General features: G+C 43.0%; 1 protein-coding gene across 5 annotated transcripts in view; it reads left to right on the top strand.

Moving 5' to 3' along the window:
• The window catches only part of svild (supervillin d), a 111034-nt gene that overhangs the window by 53800 nt on the left and 39321 nt on the right, over positions 1–17913 (top strand). For 4 of the 5 annotated variants that reach the window (XM_036946612.1, XM_021565408.2, XM_036946613.1 and 1 more), the window contains 4 exons: positions 12094–12208; positions 14965–15282; positions 15761–16008; positions 16334–16463. In XM_036946612.1, coding sequence (XP_036802507.1) covers positions 12094–12208; positions 14965–15282; positions 15761–16008; positions 16334–16463 — 811 coding nt within the window. The remainder of the gene's footprint in view (positions 1–12093; positions 12209–14964; positions 15283–15760; positions 16009–16333; positions 16464–17913) is intronic. The other variant, XM_036946614.1, reaches the window with a different exon arrangement.

The following is a 17913-nucleotide window of genomic DNA, read 5'->3' on the forward strand; positions in this document are numbered from 1 at the left end:
TAACAGTATAGCTTCCGTCCCTCTCCTCACCCCTACCTGGGCTTGAACCAGGAACACATTGACAACAGCCACACTCGAAGCAGCGTTACACATCGCTCCATAAAAGCCGCGGCCCTTGCAGAGCAAGGGGAATAACTACTCCAAGTCTCAGAGCGAGTGACGTTTGAAACGCTATTAGCGCACACCCGCTAACTAGCTAGCCATTTCACATCGGTTACACCAGCCATTAGGCTGATAGGCTTGAAGTCATAAACAGCGCTGTGCTTGCAAAGAGCTGCTGGCAAAACGCACAAAAGTGTTGTTAGAATGAATGCTTACGAGCCTGCTGCTGCCTACCACCACTCAGTCAGACTGTTCTATCAAATCATAGACTTAATTATAACATAACACACAGAAATACGAGCCGTTGGTCATTAATATGGTCGAATCCGGAAACTATCATTTCGAAAACAAAGCGGTTATTTCAGTGAAATACGGAACCGTTCGGTATTTTATCTAACAGGTGGCATCCCTAAGTCTAAATATTCTTGTTACATTGCACAACCTTCAATGTTATGTCATAATTAAGTACAATTCTGGCAAATTTGTTTTCTCAATGAGCCAGGCTGCCCAAACTGTTGCATATACCCTGACTCTGCGTACAATGAACGCAAGAGAAATGACACAATTTCACCTGGTTAATATTGCCTGCTAACCTGGATTTCTTTTAGCTAAATATGCAGGTTTAAAAATATAAACTTCTGTGAATTGATTTTAAGAAAGGCATTGGTGTTTATGGTTAGGTACAGTCGTCCAACGATTGTGCTTTTTTCGCAAATGCGCTTTTGTTAAATCATCCCCCAGCGTTGCATCGATTATATGCAACGCAGGACATGCGAGAAAAACGAGTAATATCATCAACCATGTGTAGTTATAACTAGTGATTATGATTAATTGTTTTTATAAGATAAGTTTAATGCTAGCTAGCAACTTACCTTGGCTTCTACTGCATTCGCGTAACAGGCAGTCTCCTCGTGGAGTGCAAGGAGAGGCAGGTGGTTAGAGCGTTGGACTAATTAACTGTAAGGTGAAAATCTGTTGTTCTGCCCCTGAACGAGGCAGTTAACCCACTGTTGCTAGGCCGCCATTGAAAATAAGAATGTGTTCTTAACTGACGTGCCTAGTTAAATAAAGGTATTTTTTTTTAAATTACGAAAACTTTCGGCCCTAATTAATTGGCCATTTCGATTAATCAGTCGGCCTCTAATACATATATACATACATACAGTTGAAGTCGGAAGTTTACATACACCTTAGCCAAATGCATTTAACTCAGTTTTTGCATTTTTGCATTTAATCCAAGTAAAAATTCCTTGTCTTAGGTCAGTTAGGATCACCACTTTATTTTATGAATGTGAAATGTCAGAATAATAGTAGAGAATTATTTATTTCAGCTTTTATTTCTTTCATCACATTCCAGGTGGGTCAGAATTTTACATACACTCAATTAGTATTTGGTAGCATTGCCTTTAAATTGTTTAGCTTGGGTCAAATGTTTTGGGTAGCCTTCCACAAGCTTCCCACAATAATTTGGGTGAATTGTGGCCCATTCTTCCTGACAGAGCTGGTGTAACTGAGTCAGGTTTGTAGGCCTCCTTGCTCTCACATGCTTTTTCAGTTCTGCCCACAGATTTTCTATAGGATTGAGGTCAGGGCTTTGCAATGGCATCTCCAATACCTTGACTTTGTTGTCCCTAAGCCATTTTGCCACAACTTTGGAAGTATGCTTGGGGTTATTGTCCATTTGGAAGACCCATTTGCAACCAAGCTTTAACTCAAGACTGATGTCTTGAGATGTTGGTTCAATATAGCCGCATAATTTTCTTCCTCATGAGGCCATCTATTTTGTGAAGTGCACCAATCTATCCTGCAGTCTATCCTGCAGCAAAGCACCCCAAAACATGATGCTGCCACCCCCGTGCTTCAGGGTTGGGATGGTGTTCTTCGGCTTGCAAGCTTCTCCCTTTTTCCTCCAAACATAACGATGGTCATTATGGCCAAACAGTTCTATTTTTGTTTCATCAGACCAGAGGATATTTCTCCAAAAAGTACGATCTTTGTCCCCATGTGCAGTTACAAACCGTAGTCTGGCTTTTTTTATGGCGGTTTTGGAGCAGTGGCTTCTTCCTTGCTGAGCGGCCTTTCATGTTATGTCAATATAGAACTCGTTTTACTGTGGATATAGATACTTTTGTACCTGTTTCCTCCAGTATCTTCACAAGGTCCCTTGCTGTTGTTCTGGGATTGATTTGCACTTTTCACATCACAGTACGTTCATCTCTACAAGACAGAACGCGTCTCCTTTGTGAGCGGTAGGGTGGCTGTGTGGTCACATGGTGTTTATTCTTGCATACTATTGTTTGTACAGATGAACGTGGTACCTTCAGAAATTGCTCCCAAGGATGAACCAGACTTGTGGAGGTCTACAATATTTTTTATCTGAGGTCTTGGCTTAGTTCTTTTGATTTTCCCATGATGTCAAGCAAAGAGGCACCGAGTTTGAAGGTAGGCCTTGAAATACATCCACAGGTACACCTCCAATTGACTCAAATGATGTCAATCAGCCTATCAGAAGCTTCTAAAGCCATGACATCATTTTCTGGAATTTTCCAAGCTGTTTAAAGGCACAGTCAACTTAGTGTATGTAAACTTCTGACCCACTGGAATTGTGATACAGTGAAATAATCTGTAAACAATTGTGAGAAAAATGACTTTCATGCATAAAGTAGATGTCCTAACCGACTTGCCAAAACTATAGTTTGTTAACAAGACATTTTGTGGAGTTAAAAAACGAGTTTCATTGACTCCAACCTAAGTGTATGTAAACTTCCGACTTCAACTGTACATACATACACACAGACTGAACAAAAAAAATAAACATGTAAACTGTTGGTCCCCATGTTGCAGCCAACATTTCCATATGGGCCCCATTAGGTAAACCCAACAGGGACCTAGAAAATGGCCTATCACACTTACCTACATGGGTCCCAGGTGTTTACCCAAATGGATGTGAATTGTGACCTGTATGGGCAATAAGTAGGCTGTACCATTTAAAAAATATATATATATATATATATTATTCAATTGTGCTGTCCACCTGGGACGAAACTGTCTCCATGCACGACACAGATGTTGTTGCCCGAGGAAGCTTTCTTAAGAGATGACAAAAGCAGTTCTTTGTTAAATAAATTAATGTTTATTTATAGCACATGCTCAGATCAAATACAATGCAGGAACTCTGAATACAGGTATAGTTAAATAAAATTACCAATGTGCACATTGGTTTCCTCACACTTTATACAATCCCAAAAATGTGCATGTCAGCAATGAAGTTGTCACCGTTTTACCCCTGTCAGGTCCTGACTCTTCTTCAGCCGTGTCGGAGTCTGTCTGCAGATCAGAAGTTTCCTCTGCTTTTTTAAAAGTTAGACCCGGGTTTGTTCATAGGTAGCTGTGGAAATAAAACAAAGTATTTAGGCTACTGATCTAGTGCAACATTTCATATCCAGACTAAATGGACTTCTTAACTGGGACCTAGTTGGGTTAACCTTTTGGGCCAGACATGGACAAACCCATGTGGGCTACAACGTGGGTCCCTATTAGAGGTCGACCTATTAATCGGAATGGCCGATTAATTAGGGCCGATTTCAAGTTTTCATAACAATCGGAAATCGGTATTTTTGGGCGCCGATTTGCCGATTTTTAGATTTTTTTATACCTTTATTTAACTAGGCAAGTCAGTGAAGAACACATTCTTATTTTCAATGACGGCCTAGGAACGGTGGGTTAACTGCCTTGTCCAGGGGCAGAACGACAGATTTTCACCTTGTCAGCTCGGGGGATCCAATCTTGCAACCTTATAGTTAACTAGTCCAGCGCAATAACGACCTGCCTCTCTCTCGTTGCACTCCACAAGGAGCCTGCCTGTTACGCGAATGCAGTAAGCCAAGGTAAGTTGCTAGCTAGCATTAAACTTATCTTATAAAAAACAATCAATCATAATCACTAGTTAACTACACATGGTTGATGATATTACTAGATATTATCTAGCGTGTCCTGTGTTGCATATAGTCTGACTGAGCATACAAGTATCTTAAGTACCTAACTGAGCGGTGGTAGGCAGAAGCAGGCGCGTAAATATTCATTCAAACAGCACTTTCGTGCATTTTGCCAGCAGCTCTTTATTGTGTGTCAAGCATTGCGCTGTTTATGACTTCAAGCCTATCAACTCCCGAGATGAGGCTGGTGTAACCGAAGTGAAATGGCTAGCTTGTTAGCGCGCGGTCAATGCGTTTCAAAAGTCACTTGCTCTGAGCCTTCTAGTAGTTGTTCCCCTTGCTCTGCATGGATAACGCTGCTTCTATGGTGGCTGTTGTTGGTTTGAGCCCAGGGAGAAGCGAGGAGAGGGACGGAAGCTATACTGCAATACTAAAGTGCCTATAAGATCCAATAGTCAAAGGTTAATGAAATACAAATGGTATAGAGGGAAAAAGTCCTATAATAACTACAACCTAAAACTTCTTACCAGGGAATATTGAAGACTCATGTCAAAAGGAACCACCAGCTTTCATATGTTCTCATGTTCTGAGCAAGGAACTGAAACGTTAGCTTTCTTACATAGCACATATTGCACTTTTACTTTCTTCTCCAACACTTTGTTTTTGCATTATTTAAACCAAATTGAACGTTTCATTATTTACTTGAGGCTAAATTGATTTTATTGATGTATTATATTAAGTTACAATAAGTGTTCATTCAGTATTGTTGTAATTGTCATTATTTAAAAAATCGTCCGATTAATCGGTATCGGCTTTTTTGGTCCTCCAATAATCGGTATCGGTGTTGAAAAATCATAATCGGTCGACTTCTAGTCCCTATGGCAGCATTTACTCAAGCAGCCCAATACTGATGCTTTTTCCAATCACATCAGCTCTTTTGCCCATAATCAGAATTGGGCTGCAAGTGTAGATGTAGCCAAATAAACCTTTTTACCATTTTTATTGGGCTGTAGTTGACCTTATTCCCTTATCATTTATATAGTCATTTTTTGACCATTCAGAATCAATTCAAGATCATGTAAGGCCAAGATTCTAATTTTTTTAGTTTCGGGTGTGTTTCATTTTTTTTTTTTCGAAAGTAACTACAGTTATAAAATAAATACATACATTTCACACAAAAAAGACATGATTCCTTAAAAATAATACATTCCCTATATATATATATATATATATATATATATATATATATCATTTCCAAAGTGATTCCTGAACAATTCATCAGCATTCTGACCAAATGGCAGCCGTCATTCATCTTCATTGTATTTGCCTCGGTAGCTACAAACATGGCTTGAAATTTGGACCGCGTATGCCAAAAGCCGACAAATACAGCGAGTGCCGTGTAATTATCTACTGAGAAATATACACTAACAAAGCATGACATAGTCAACTCATTTAGTCTTTCAGCCACCGGTCAAATCACTGTAGATGTACAATGTAGCTACAATCCCAACGTTTATTGTGCTGTCTTTAATTTATCATTTTAAATTCCGTCACATTCCCCTCGCTCCTCAAAATATTGAATGCTCATGCGATTTCCCAAATCAAATTTATTTATATAGCCATTCGTACATCAGCTGATATCTCAAAGTGCTGTACAGAAACCCAGCCTAAAACCCCAAACAGCAAGCAATGCAGGTGTAGAAGCACTCCCTAGAAAGGCCAAAACCTAGGAAGAAACCTAGAGAGGAACCAGGCCAGTCCTCTTCTGGCTGTGCCGGGTGGAGATTATAACAGAACATGGCCAAGATGTTGAAATGTTCATAAATGACCAGCATGGTCAAATAATAATAATCACAGGCAGAACAGTTCAAACTGGAGCAGCAGCACGGCCAGGTGGACTGGGAACAGCAAGGAGTCATCATGTCAGGTAGTCCTGAGGCATGGTCCTAGGGCTCAGGTCCTCCGAGAGAGAGAGAAAGAAAGAAAGAGAGAATTAGAGAGAGCATACTTAAATTCACACAGGACACCGGATGGGATAGGACAGGAGAAGTACTCCAGATATAATAATCTGACCCTAGCCCCCCGACACATAAACTACTGCAGCATAAATACTGGAGGCTGAGAAAGGAGGGGTCAGGAGACACTGTGGCCTCATCCGATGACACCCCCGGACAGGGCCAAACAGGAAGGATATAACTTTGCCAAAGCACAGCCCCCACACCACTAGAGGGATATCTTCAACCACCAACTTACCATCCTGAGACAAGGCCGAGTATAGCCCACAAAGATCTCCGCCACGGCACAACCCAAGGGGGGGCGCCAACCAAGACAGGACGATCACATCAGTGACTCAACCCACTCAAGTGACGCACCCCTCCTAAGGATGGTATGAAAGAGCCCTAGTAGTAAGCCAGTGACTCAGCCCCTGTAATAGGGTTAGAGGCAGAAAATCCCAGTGGAAAGAGGGGAACCGGCCAGGCAAAGACGGCAAGGGCGGTTCGTTGCTCCAGAGCCTTTCCGTTCACCTTCACACTCCTGGGCCAGACTACACTCAATCATATGACCCACTGAAGAGATGAGTCTTCAGTAAAGGCTTAAAGGTTGAGACCGAGTTTGCGTCTCTCACATGGGTAGGCAGACCTTTCCATAAAAATAGAGCTCTATAGGAGAAAGCCCTGCCTCCAGCTGTACGCTTAGAAATTCTAGGGACAATTAGGAGGCCTGCTTCTTGTGACCGTAGCGTACGTGTAGGTATGTACGGCAGGACCAAATCAGAGAGATAGGTAGGCGCAAGCCCATGTAATGCTTTGTAGGTTAGCAGTAAAACCTTGAAGTCAGCCCTTGCCTTGACAGGAAGCCAGTGTAGGGAGGCTAGCACTGGAGTAATATGATCAAATTGTTTGGTTCTAGTCAGGATTCTAGCAGCCGTATTTAGCACTAACTGAAGTTTATTTAGCGCTTTATCCGGGTAGCCGGAAAGTAGAGCATTGCAGTAGTCTAACCTAGAAGTAACAAAAGCATGGATTCATTTTTCTGCATCATTTTTGGACAAAGTTTCTGATTTTTGCAATGTTACGTAGATGGAAAAAAGCTGTCCTTGAAATGGTCTTGATATGTTCTTCAAAAGAGAGATCAGGGTCCAGAGTAACGCCGAGGTCCTTCACAGTTTTATTTGAGACGACTGTACAACCATTAAGATTGATTGTCAGATTCAACAGAATATCTCTTTGTTTCTTGAGACCTAGAACAAGCCTCTCTGTTTTGTCCGAGTTTAAAAGTAGAAATAAATAATTTGACACATTTGTTTACATCCCTGTTAGTGAGCATTTCTCTTTTGCCAAGGTCCACCTGACAGGTGTGGCATATCAAGAAGCTGATAAAAAATAATGATCATTACACAGGCACAACTTGTGCTGGGGACAAAAAAAAACCACTCTAAAATGTGCAGTTTTGTCACACAACACAATGCCACAGATATCTCAACCGCAGACCACGTGTAACCACTCAAGCCCAGGACTTCGACATCTGGCTTCTTCACCTGTGGGATAGTCTGAGACCAGCCATCCGTACAGCTGATGAAACTGTGGGTTTGCACAACCGAAGGGTTTCTGCACAAACTGTCAGAAACCATCTCGGGGAAGCTTATCTCCGTGCTCGTCGTCCTCACTAGGGTCTAGACCTGACTGTAGCTATGCGTCATAAACGACTTCAGTTGCCAAATGCTCACCTCTGATAGCCACGGGCACGCTGGAGAAGTGTGCTCTTCACGGAGGAATCCCAGTATCAACTGTACGGGGCAGATGGCAGACCACGTGAATGGCGTCGTGTGGGCGAGTGGTTTGCTTACGTCAACGTTTTGAACAGCGTGCCCCATGGTGGGGTTATGGTATGGGCAGGCATAAGCTACGGACAACAAACACAATTTCATTTTCTTGATTCCAATTTGAATGCACAGAGATACCGTGATGAGATCCTGAGGCCTATTGTCGTGCCGTTCATCCGCCACGATCACCTCATGTTTCATCCATGTCGCAAGGATATGTACACAATTCCAGGAGGCAGAACATTTCCCAGTTCTGAGTCTCTTTAAATCTAACCTATTATCTGACCCATCACATTATTCATCGCTGGCAAGAAGTGACGTCCCAAAAAACTATACAACACGTAAATTGTTCCTAGCCTCCCACGCATAAGCTACATTCAGTCCTTAACACAGAAACTGAAACTAAATAATATAATATGATATAAAACTTAAAATAAATAAAACATGTGTAAAGTGGTTCTGAAAATAAACTGAATTCCAAATAAAAATCTTAAAACTAATAGCAATAAAAATAATGTGAAAACACAAACTATAATAACCTTGGTGCATGCATGGTGTGTGTGTATAATCAGCTGCAGTGTTATCTGGCTGCAGGTGTCTACCACTGGGTCATGTCAACGCGTACCTTCCCCTCTACCCTTTTGGAATTTGACCAGTTCTACTGATTGTCTTCAGTTTCATTCTGAGACCAGCCACTAATATTATAGCTGTCAGGAATGTGTTAATATTCATTCCTTTATAAATTCCACACACAACCTTGTTTCATTTACTTTCAGGTTACAGTGCATTCTTAAAGTATTCAGACCCCTTGACTTTTTTCCCACATTTTGTTACATTACAGCTTTATTATACAATTTCTTAAATTGTTTGTTTCCTCATGAATCTACACACAATACCCCATAATGACAAAAAGGTTTTTATACATTTTTGACAATTTATAAAAAAAAACAAAAAAAACAATTATGACATTTACATAAGTATTCACACCCTTTACTCAGTACTTTGTTGAAGCACCTTTGGCAGCGACTTCAACCTTGAGCCTTCTTGGGTATGACGCAACAAACTTGGCACACCTGTATTTGGGGAGTTTCTCCCATTCTTCTCTGCAGATCAGATGTTCAATTATATTTCCCTCGATCCTGACTAGTCTCCCAGTCCCTGCCTCTAAAAAACATCCTCACAGCATGATGCTGCCAGCACCATGCTTCATTGTAGGGATGGTGCCAGGTTTCCTCCAGACGTGACGCTTGTCATTCAGGCCAAAGAATCATAAAACACGGGACGAGATGTTAAAAACTGTCCATTGTGCCAATAGATGGAATGCACTCACATGAGATTTGCCGTGATGTGGACAGAGTGGCATGGGAGGTTTATTTCTTAGACTGGGTTAAGATGTCAATTTTGGGACATATCCTCAGTAGTGTGCCTTCGAATCAGTGGGTGTTTCGGCCTTGAATCACTAAACACCCTCATCAAAGGTGGCCAGCTAAAGGGTGATCAAGCCTTAGCTTGTGTCCCATGCCCAATTAAGATGTCCCATGGGACTATGCAAGGCAGGAGCGTCCTCTTCCCTGAGCCAGCCCTACAGCTGACCGCATACCTCATATGCCCTCCTCAAGTTGGAGGGATCTGAATTGGGTTCTCAGGTGGGGGGGGTCATGAAGTAATAGCCCAGCAAGGGTCCTTCCGTTTGATCCAGATCCACTGGCTGCCTCTTTCAGCTGCTTGAGAAACTGCTCTGACGGTCTGCCGCAGAGCCTGTCCATGGATTCCAAGTTCTTTCAGCAACCTGATGGTGGAAGAAGCCACGAATCCTCTGCATCACACTTCAACTGGCCAGACTTTTGCATTCCAGCCACGCTGAGTTGCGTCTGCTGCCAACTCTGTGTAACGCAGTTTCTTACGCTCGTAGGTCTCTTCAACAGAGTTTTCCCACGGGACTGTGAGCTCTATGATGTACACAGCCTTTCGGGAAGGGGACCAGAGTACCATGTCTGGCCTAAGGTTGGTAGAAGCAATCTCAGGTGGAAAAATTAGTTGCTGGCCAATATCGACAAGCATCTTCCAGTCCCGGGCCATGGCTAGGTGTCCAGTTTCTGGCTTCGTAGGAGGGCCTTTTCTGTCCCTCCCGGATGAATGTTGTTGTTTTGAAGGGATTGCTTGTTTTTGGAGGTAATGAATTGGTTGCACTCCTCTTGGTCTCAAGTGCTGCAGCCAGGCTCTTGAGGACATGATTGTGCCTCCAGGTGTAGCGGCCTTGTGAGAGGCTGGTCTTGCAACCTGTTATTATATGCCTAAGAGTCGCTGGAGCTGGGCAGAGGGGGCAGGTCGAGTCCTCGCCATACCATTGATGTAGTTTTTTTTGGTGATGGAAGCACATCATAAACAGCTCTTATGATGAAGCTGACGTTGCTTGCCTCCATTTGCCAAAGCTCACTCCAGTTGATCTTTCTCCTCTCCTGGCCTTCCCACCGCGTCCATTGCCCTTGTTTAGCAAGAGAGACACCCTTTGCATTTCTTGCAGTCTCCTCCTGTCTGCGCACCTCCTCGACTACCAGCTTGCTGCGTTCAGATGTTGTTGCCTTATGGAACGTTGGTTTGCTTGCTGCCAGACCACAGCCGCCTCTTCCATGCTGGATATTCCCCACAATGTCTTGGTGTCTCAGGGCTGATGTTGCTTGCTGCACAGCCTTGGATGATGTCCATTTCATTCCAGTTTGTAGGGGAGGCGCAGCCTTGCTAATGGTCTGGTCTTTGGAGTCCTTCAATGTCATCTGAAGTCTTACTTTCGAGCACTTGTACTCCTCCGTTAGACTTGCAAGAGGTAGTTCAAGGACCCCTTTGCCATAGAGGCCGATGTTACTCAGGCATCGTGGGACACCCAGCCATTTCTTCACGTATGAGGTAATGGTTCGCTCCATCTTCTCCACTGTTGTTATTGGGACCTCATAGACGGTGAGTGGCCACATTACCCGGGGGAGGAGTCCAAACTGTAGGCACCAAAGCTTGAGCTTCCCAGGCAGTAGGGTCTTGTTGATGTTCTCAAGACCATCGGCGATGTCCTGCCTTACTCGCTGCACTTGATCTTTATGCCGGAGGCTTTCGTTGTACCATCTACCCAGGCTCTTGACGGGTTGCTCAGACACCGTTGGTATCGGGTCATCTCCAATGCAGAACCTCAGTTATATCTTGGTTTCATCAGACCAGGGAATATTGTTTCTCATGGTCTGAGAGTCTTTAGGTGCCTTTTGGCAAACTCCAAGCCAGCTGTCGTGTCTCTTACTGAGGAGTGGCTTCTGTCTGGGCGCTCTACCTTCTGGAAAGTTTTACAATCTCCACAGAGGAACTCTGGAGCTCTGTTAGAGTAACTATCAGGTTCTTGGTCACCTCCCTGACCAAGGCCCTTCTCCCCCGATTGCTTAGTTTGGCCTGGCAGCCAGCTCTAGGAAGAGTCTTGGTTGTTCCAAACTTCTTCCATTTAATAATGATAGAGGCCACTGTGTTCTTGCGGACCTTCAATGCTGAAGTCATGTTTTTGGTGCCCTTCCCCAGATCTGTGCCTCGTCTTGGACACAATTTTGTGTCTCATAGCAAATGGTCTGAATACTTATGTAAGATATTTATTCCCCCCCAAAAAATTGCTTTGTCATTTGGGTATTGTGTGTAGATTATTATTATTATTATTTTTTTTACATTCTTTTTTTTTTTTTATCAATTTTAGAATAAGGCTGTAACGTAACAAAATGTTGAAAGTCAAGGGGTCTGAATAATTTTCCCGAATGCACTGTATAGACATAGAACACTGTGTTCTACCCACATTTATGGTGCTAGGAGTTATTTTTTTAACAGTTTTTTTTCATTGAATTTAATACACATTTTAATGAATATACATTGGAATTGTTGACACATACGCACTCACTCACTGATTATATTTTACATAGATTCTGTTATCAGAAGCCCTGAATGAGGCCAGTGCCACTATCAAATCAGAAGTCAAGGTACATTTAGTGCCCATGATAAACACAAACGACAGTCTGCCAGCCAAGGTGTCATAATAACGGAGATAGTTGGTGCCAGTAATAAAAGTCCTGGTAGCCAACGTCTATCAATGCCCTCCTCAATTGTATTTTCTCTGTCCATAATTGTCTCTCTCCCTACACTTTCTCTCCCTATGTATTTCTCTATCTCGCTCGCTCTCTTCCTTTGTCTCTCACTCTCTGTCTTTTTCTGCAGCCCTCCCAAGGAGGAAGAGTCTAAAGGCTCAGAGATGCAGGAGGCTACAGACAAGCGCAGGTCGAAAGGGGAGCGCTCCCACACACAACCGGTCACTGAGTTTGAGGTGAAGAGGGTGAGTCTGTTTAAAAAATCTGGGTGATAGTGTGGTCTGCTATAAGAGCAGTGTATGGGTGTATGCATGAGGATGTGTGTTAAAATTGGGATGAGTGTTCTTGATCAGTCTGTGAGGTATGTGTGAGAATTGGTTTGTGTGTGTTTCAGGGTTGAGTTGTGTGATACAAAGATGGATTGAGCGTGTTCATGCTAAAAATACAGGTCTTGTGAATGGTAGCTACAGGCCAGGGTAGGTTTATTAGCAATGGAGTCTGCTTTTGAAGATGTGTTGAAAAACGTCACACTGTAGTTAACCTTTATCGTTGTTGCAATTCTTTCCCCTTTTTGTTCATTACTACCTTCGACTCCTCTCCTCTATTCCCCCTCTCCTTATTTCTCTCCACCTCCTCCTTTCTTCACTTCCTTTTCCTCGTCCCATCTCGCTCTCGCTCTCTGTCGAATTCAAAATGCTTTAATTGGCATAAAGGACAAGATCAGTGTTGCCAAAGCTAAGTGATTCATATTAAAGAATAGTAGCTATAGTACTAAAGAAAGCAATACTAAATTAGTGTTTCTGTCTAATGCCCTTTTTTTGGGGAAAAACTAATTCTCATTGGCTGGGCCTGGCTCCCCACTGCCCCCCTACCCAGCCATGTGAAATCCATACTTAATTTTGTGTATATAAATATATATATACGATGCCTTCGGAAAGTATTCAGACCCCTTGACTTTTTTTGTTTGTTAAGTCCTTATTCTAAAATGCCTTTTTTTTATCCTCACAAATCTACACACAATACCCCATACTGACAAAGCAAAAAAAGCTTTTGCAAATTTATAAAAATATAAAAAACAGATGCCTTATTTACATAAATTTTCAGACCCTTTGATGTGAGACACGAAATTGTGCTTCAGGTGCGTCCTGTTTCCATTGATCATCCTTGAGATGTTTCTACAACTTGATTGGAGTCCACCTGTGGTAAAATCAATTGATTGGACATGATTTGGAAAGGCACACACCTGTCTATGTAAGGTCCCACAGTTGACAGTGCATGTCAGAGCAAAAACCAAGCCATGAGGTCGAAGAAATTGTCAGTAGAGCTCTGAGACAGGATTGTGTCGAGGCACAGATCTGGGGAACGGTACCAAAAAATGTCTGCAGCATTGAAGGTCCCCAAGAACACAGTGGCCTCCATTCTTAAATGGAAGAAGTTTGGAACCACCAAGACTCTCTTCCTAGAGCTGGCCGCCCGGCTAAACTGAGCAATCGGGGGAGAAGGGCCTTGGTCAGGGAGGAGACCAAGAACCCGATGGTCACTCTGACAGAGCTCTGGATTTCCTCTGTGGAGATGGGAGAACCTTCCAGAAGGACAAACATCTATGCAGCACTCCACAAATAAGGCCTTCATGGTAGAGAGGCCAGCCGGAAGCCACTCCTCAGTAAAAAGGCACGTGACAGCCTGCTTGGAGTTTGCCAAAAGGCACCAAAGGACTCTGACCATGAGAAACAAGTCAGATAAAACCAAGATTGAACTCTTTTGCCTGAATGACAAGCGTCAAGTCTAGAGGAAACTAACAAAAAACTGACATTGGATGTCCCTTTGGATGGTGTATCAATACACCCAGTCACTACAAAGATACAGGCGTACTTCCTAACTCAGTTGCCACAAAGGAAGGAAACCGCTCAGGTATTTTGCCATGAGGCCAATGGTCATTTTAAAACGTTACAGTTTAACGGCTGTGATAGGAGAACTGAGGATGGATCAACAACATTGTAGTACTTCACAATACTAACTTAAATGACAAAGTGAAAAGAAGGAAGCCTGAATACAATACTAATATTCTAAAACATGCATCCTGTTTGCAATAAGGCACTAAAGTAATACTGCAAAAGAAATGGGCAAATAAATGACTTTTTTTGTCCAGAATACAAAGTGTTACATTTGGGGCAAATCCAACACTTCACTGAGTACCACTCTTCATATTGCATGCATCATGTTATGGGTATGCTTGTCCTCGGCAAGGATTACCCACTGGGCACAAACTGGTTGAATCAACATTATTTCTATGTCATTTCAACAAAATTAAGTTGAACCAACGTGGAATAGACATTGAATTGATATCTATGCCAAGTGGGTAGGAAGATTTTTAGGATAAAAAGAAATGGAATAGAGCTAAGAACAGGCAAAATCCTAGGAAAACCTGGTGTCTACTTTTCATCAGACACTGGAAGATAAATTCACCTTTCAGCAGGACAGTAACCTAAAACACAAGGCCAAACATACACTGGAGTTTCTTACGAAGACGACATTGAATGTTCCTGAGTGGCCTAGTTAGTTTGGACTTAAATTGGCTTGAAAATCTTTGGCAACAACCAACTTGACAGAGCTTGAGGAATTTTTTAAAAAGAATAATGGGCAAATATTGTACAATCCAGGTGTTCAAAGCTCTGAGACTTACCCAGAAAGACTGACAGCTGTAATCCCTGCCAAAGGTGATTCTAACATGTATTGACTCAGGTGGTTGAGTAATTATCTAAACAAGATTATATAAATGTTTTATTTTCAATAAAAAAATGAAGTTAACATTTTTATTCAGCTTTGACATTTTATTTTGTATAGATCCTTGACAAAAAAAATCAATTTGAATCCCACTTTGTAAAAAAAAATGTTTTTCATTTCTTTAGCTAACCATTGTACACTCTAGATGTTGTAATTTCAGTTAGGTTTTCTGATTCATAATTCGATAATTCCCTTGTTCCTCCCTCCCCCTGTCCAGCTCTCGTCCTCCAGTTCCCCCCTACCCCTCTCCAACCAAACACCATACCCCGGAAGCAAGGACGAAGAGGACAAGTCCCCTATACCCTCCCAGCCTGTCTTGCTGCAGCGCCAAGACTCGGGCACCCGCAGCGGCATCAAGGGCATCCTCAAAAAGAGTCGTTCCACTAGTGTCGAGTCGGACTACAGTGAGGGAGGAACCCCTGAAAGCACCCCCACCACCGGGGTGGTCCGACAAACCAGCGTAACCCTGAGCCACCCCGAGAGCGACGAGGAAGATGAGGAGAAAACAGAGGATGTGGAGGAAGAGGAGGATGAGGTGTGTTTTCTCACTTCTTAGTATGTGAAACAGTTTGAGGATCTGAATGTATACACATCTCTATATAATCTCCATTGAACATGTGTTTTAGTCTAAGACTGGGCTCAATCTGTACTTGGGAAATTGGCCCTATGCAATATAGTGTCCACACTAGTTTCCCACTATGAGCATCTGGAATATTTGAAATACTTTCTTTCAGTTGAATGACTGTATAATAGATACATCGCCCATAGTCGGTTCAAATTGCTAGAGCAAATTTTTCCGATGATAATACCCACCAGAGGGAGAAAACGTCTTGAGAAATGTTGGTTGCAATCAGGACTAAAAGATAACCCCGACATCCGATTTATAGAGCTGCAATCCGGTGGCGGATGATGGTTGCAATTGAGATCAGCTGTGCGGGCGTTTTTTTTTTTTAGCATGTGTCGATGGTTTAACAAGCGATCAGCCCAATCAATAATTATTGTTGTTATTTCAGGAAGATGAGACGATAGTGGACGATAGCCCCGACGGAGGGCGTTTCAGTACCCCCCGGATGCAGAGGGGCAGTGGGCGTGGTGGTAGCAGTAGTTCAGCGGAGGACCTCCAGAGCCGGACCCCCTCTCCAGACGAGAGCCTGGGGGAGGAAGAGATGGAGAAGATGTCGTCTTTGGACACGGAAGATGGAGAGGATCAGGATGTGGATAGCAGTCTGGACAGCAGTGTGGGGTCATCCCTGAAAGAGAGGTGCAGTAGGGGAAATTCAAACGCATGCACACAAGCGTTTTCGTTTTGTAGACATCGCCTACCTATCATAAAACAAATGACTGATACAGGTCTGCGCACTTCATACATGTAGATTTACAGCATTTCTACCTCTACAGTGTATTTTGTATAAACATACTGTAAGATGCATATTCTATGATATTGTATAAATAAGATATATTATTGCGATTCAGATGTAATCCTTCACACTTTGTGTGTTACTCTGTTTGAAAAATAGCCTATACATTACATGTGATTTTCTTTGCTAGTAAGGCCTACATTGACTGCCCTCCTCTCCTTCTCCCAGGCTAGCTGAATTGAGCAGTGGTGAGGAGGAGTGGAAGGCCAAGCTGAAGAAGCCCAAGGATCTGGTGCAGAAGTCCCTGGCTGACCGTTTCAACCAGCTCCAGGACTCTGGAGATGCCTGGAAGAAGAAGGTAAGTCTGGGCCTCCGAGTCACTCTATACAGGGTACTGGAGCTGTTTGTGAGGGATGAGGCTGGATTTGGGCTTTGGAGGATTGGAGAAACTCTGGGTCTGACAAGGTTAAGGACTGGAGTCCTCTGAAGCCTGGGCCTCTGGTAGTGATCACGACCCAGGAAATGTGACCTGTCTGTAAAGACTGACTTGGCCTGGGTTTTGTGGTGGAAATGTGCTGATTCAGTTCGCCTTCCTGTGTGTTGTGCTAAGAAGAGTAGGGTGGGGAAGAGGAGGAAGACGATGAGAGTGTAGTAGGGTGGGGGGAGGTTGAGGAAAGGGTGAGTGTGGCTAGGGGAGGGGAAGGAAAGGGGGGAAGTGTGGTGGGGTGGGTGGGGAGGAGATGTAATGTGGGGAGGGAGATTTGGGAGTGGTTGGGCAATGGGGCCAAATCCAGGGCCTAGCCATGCAGCCTCCCAGAGAAAGACGCACTCGTAAAAATAAAATACCACGCAGTACAGGGTGTTTCCTGTGGCTCTCCTCTCCTCCCGCGAGCTGGTCTACTTCCTGTTTCTCCCTTTATTTGTCTTTTTCTCTTTCTGTCCTACACGTACATACATACACACACACACCCTCTCCCTGTCTCTCACTAATAGAAATAAGAAATTAAAGTTCTCTCAGTACCTTTCTGTGCTACACACACACATACTATCTTGCTCTCTCACACACAGAAACAAAAGTGTAATTTCCTGCTCATATAAAATATACAAAAACACATGCTCAGTCTCTCCTTCCTCTCTCTCATTCATACTCTTTTTCCATCTCTCTCTTTCACTCACGCCAAAGTCCCTTACCTAATCTATCTCTGTCTCTACCTCACTCAACATATCATGTGCTCTCCCTCTCCTTTTTGTTTTCCAACTCTGAATGCATCATCATGTTACTCATTTATATAACGTTTGTGGCACGCATTTGTGGAACTCTTCACAAATCGCCAGAACATTTCAATAGGACACTAGAAATGATGTAATCTTTATTCATATGGATGGAACATCTTTCTAGGCTTCAACGTGAGACAAACCTCGATGGGTTTACTGGTTATGGTGAAGCTTCCATCCGAGAGTAGCTGTCATCTTCCCTATAAATACACTCTTAGCCTGAAAATCCCATCTCAAGTGTTCACCGGGAGCCAAAGCATTCTCAACACAAATCCCGGAAACATTCATTTGGGCTCCAGAAATGATGTAATCTTCCTTTATACAGACGGTCCCTTTACTATTTTTATGTCGACTTTATTTAACCATGTAGTTCCATTGAGGTCAGAAGACCTATTTCCCAAGGGAGACCAGACTATTTATTCAATTTATGTCTGTAATTTGTGGATAAATCCACAGTTAACCTAAAAACTGCATCGGAGGCATTCACTGACAGCTCAGAAACGTCCCAGGAAAGAAGTATGCAAAGCTTCCAA

Source organism: Oncorhynchus mykiss, chromosome 16, assembly GCF_013265735.2.
Source record: "Oncorhynchus mykiss isolate Arlee chromosome 16, USDA_OmykA_1.1, whole genome shotgun sequence".
Taxonomy (NCBI): Eukaryota; Metazoa; Chordata; class Actinopteri; order Salmoniformes; family Salmonidae; genus Oncorhynchus; species Oncorhynchus mykiss.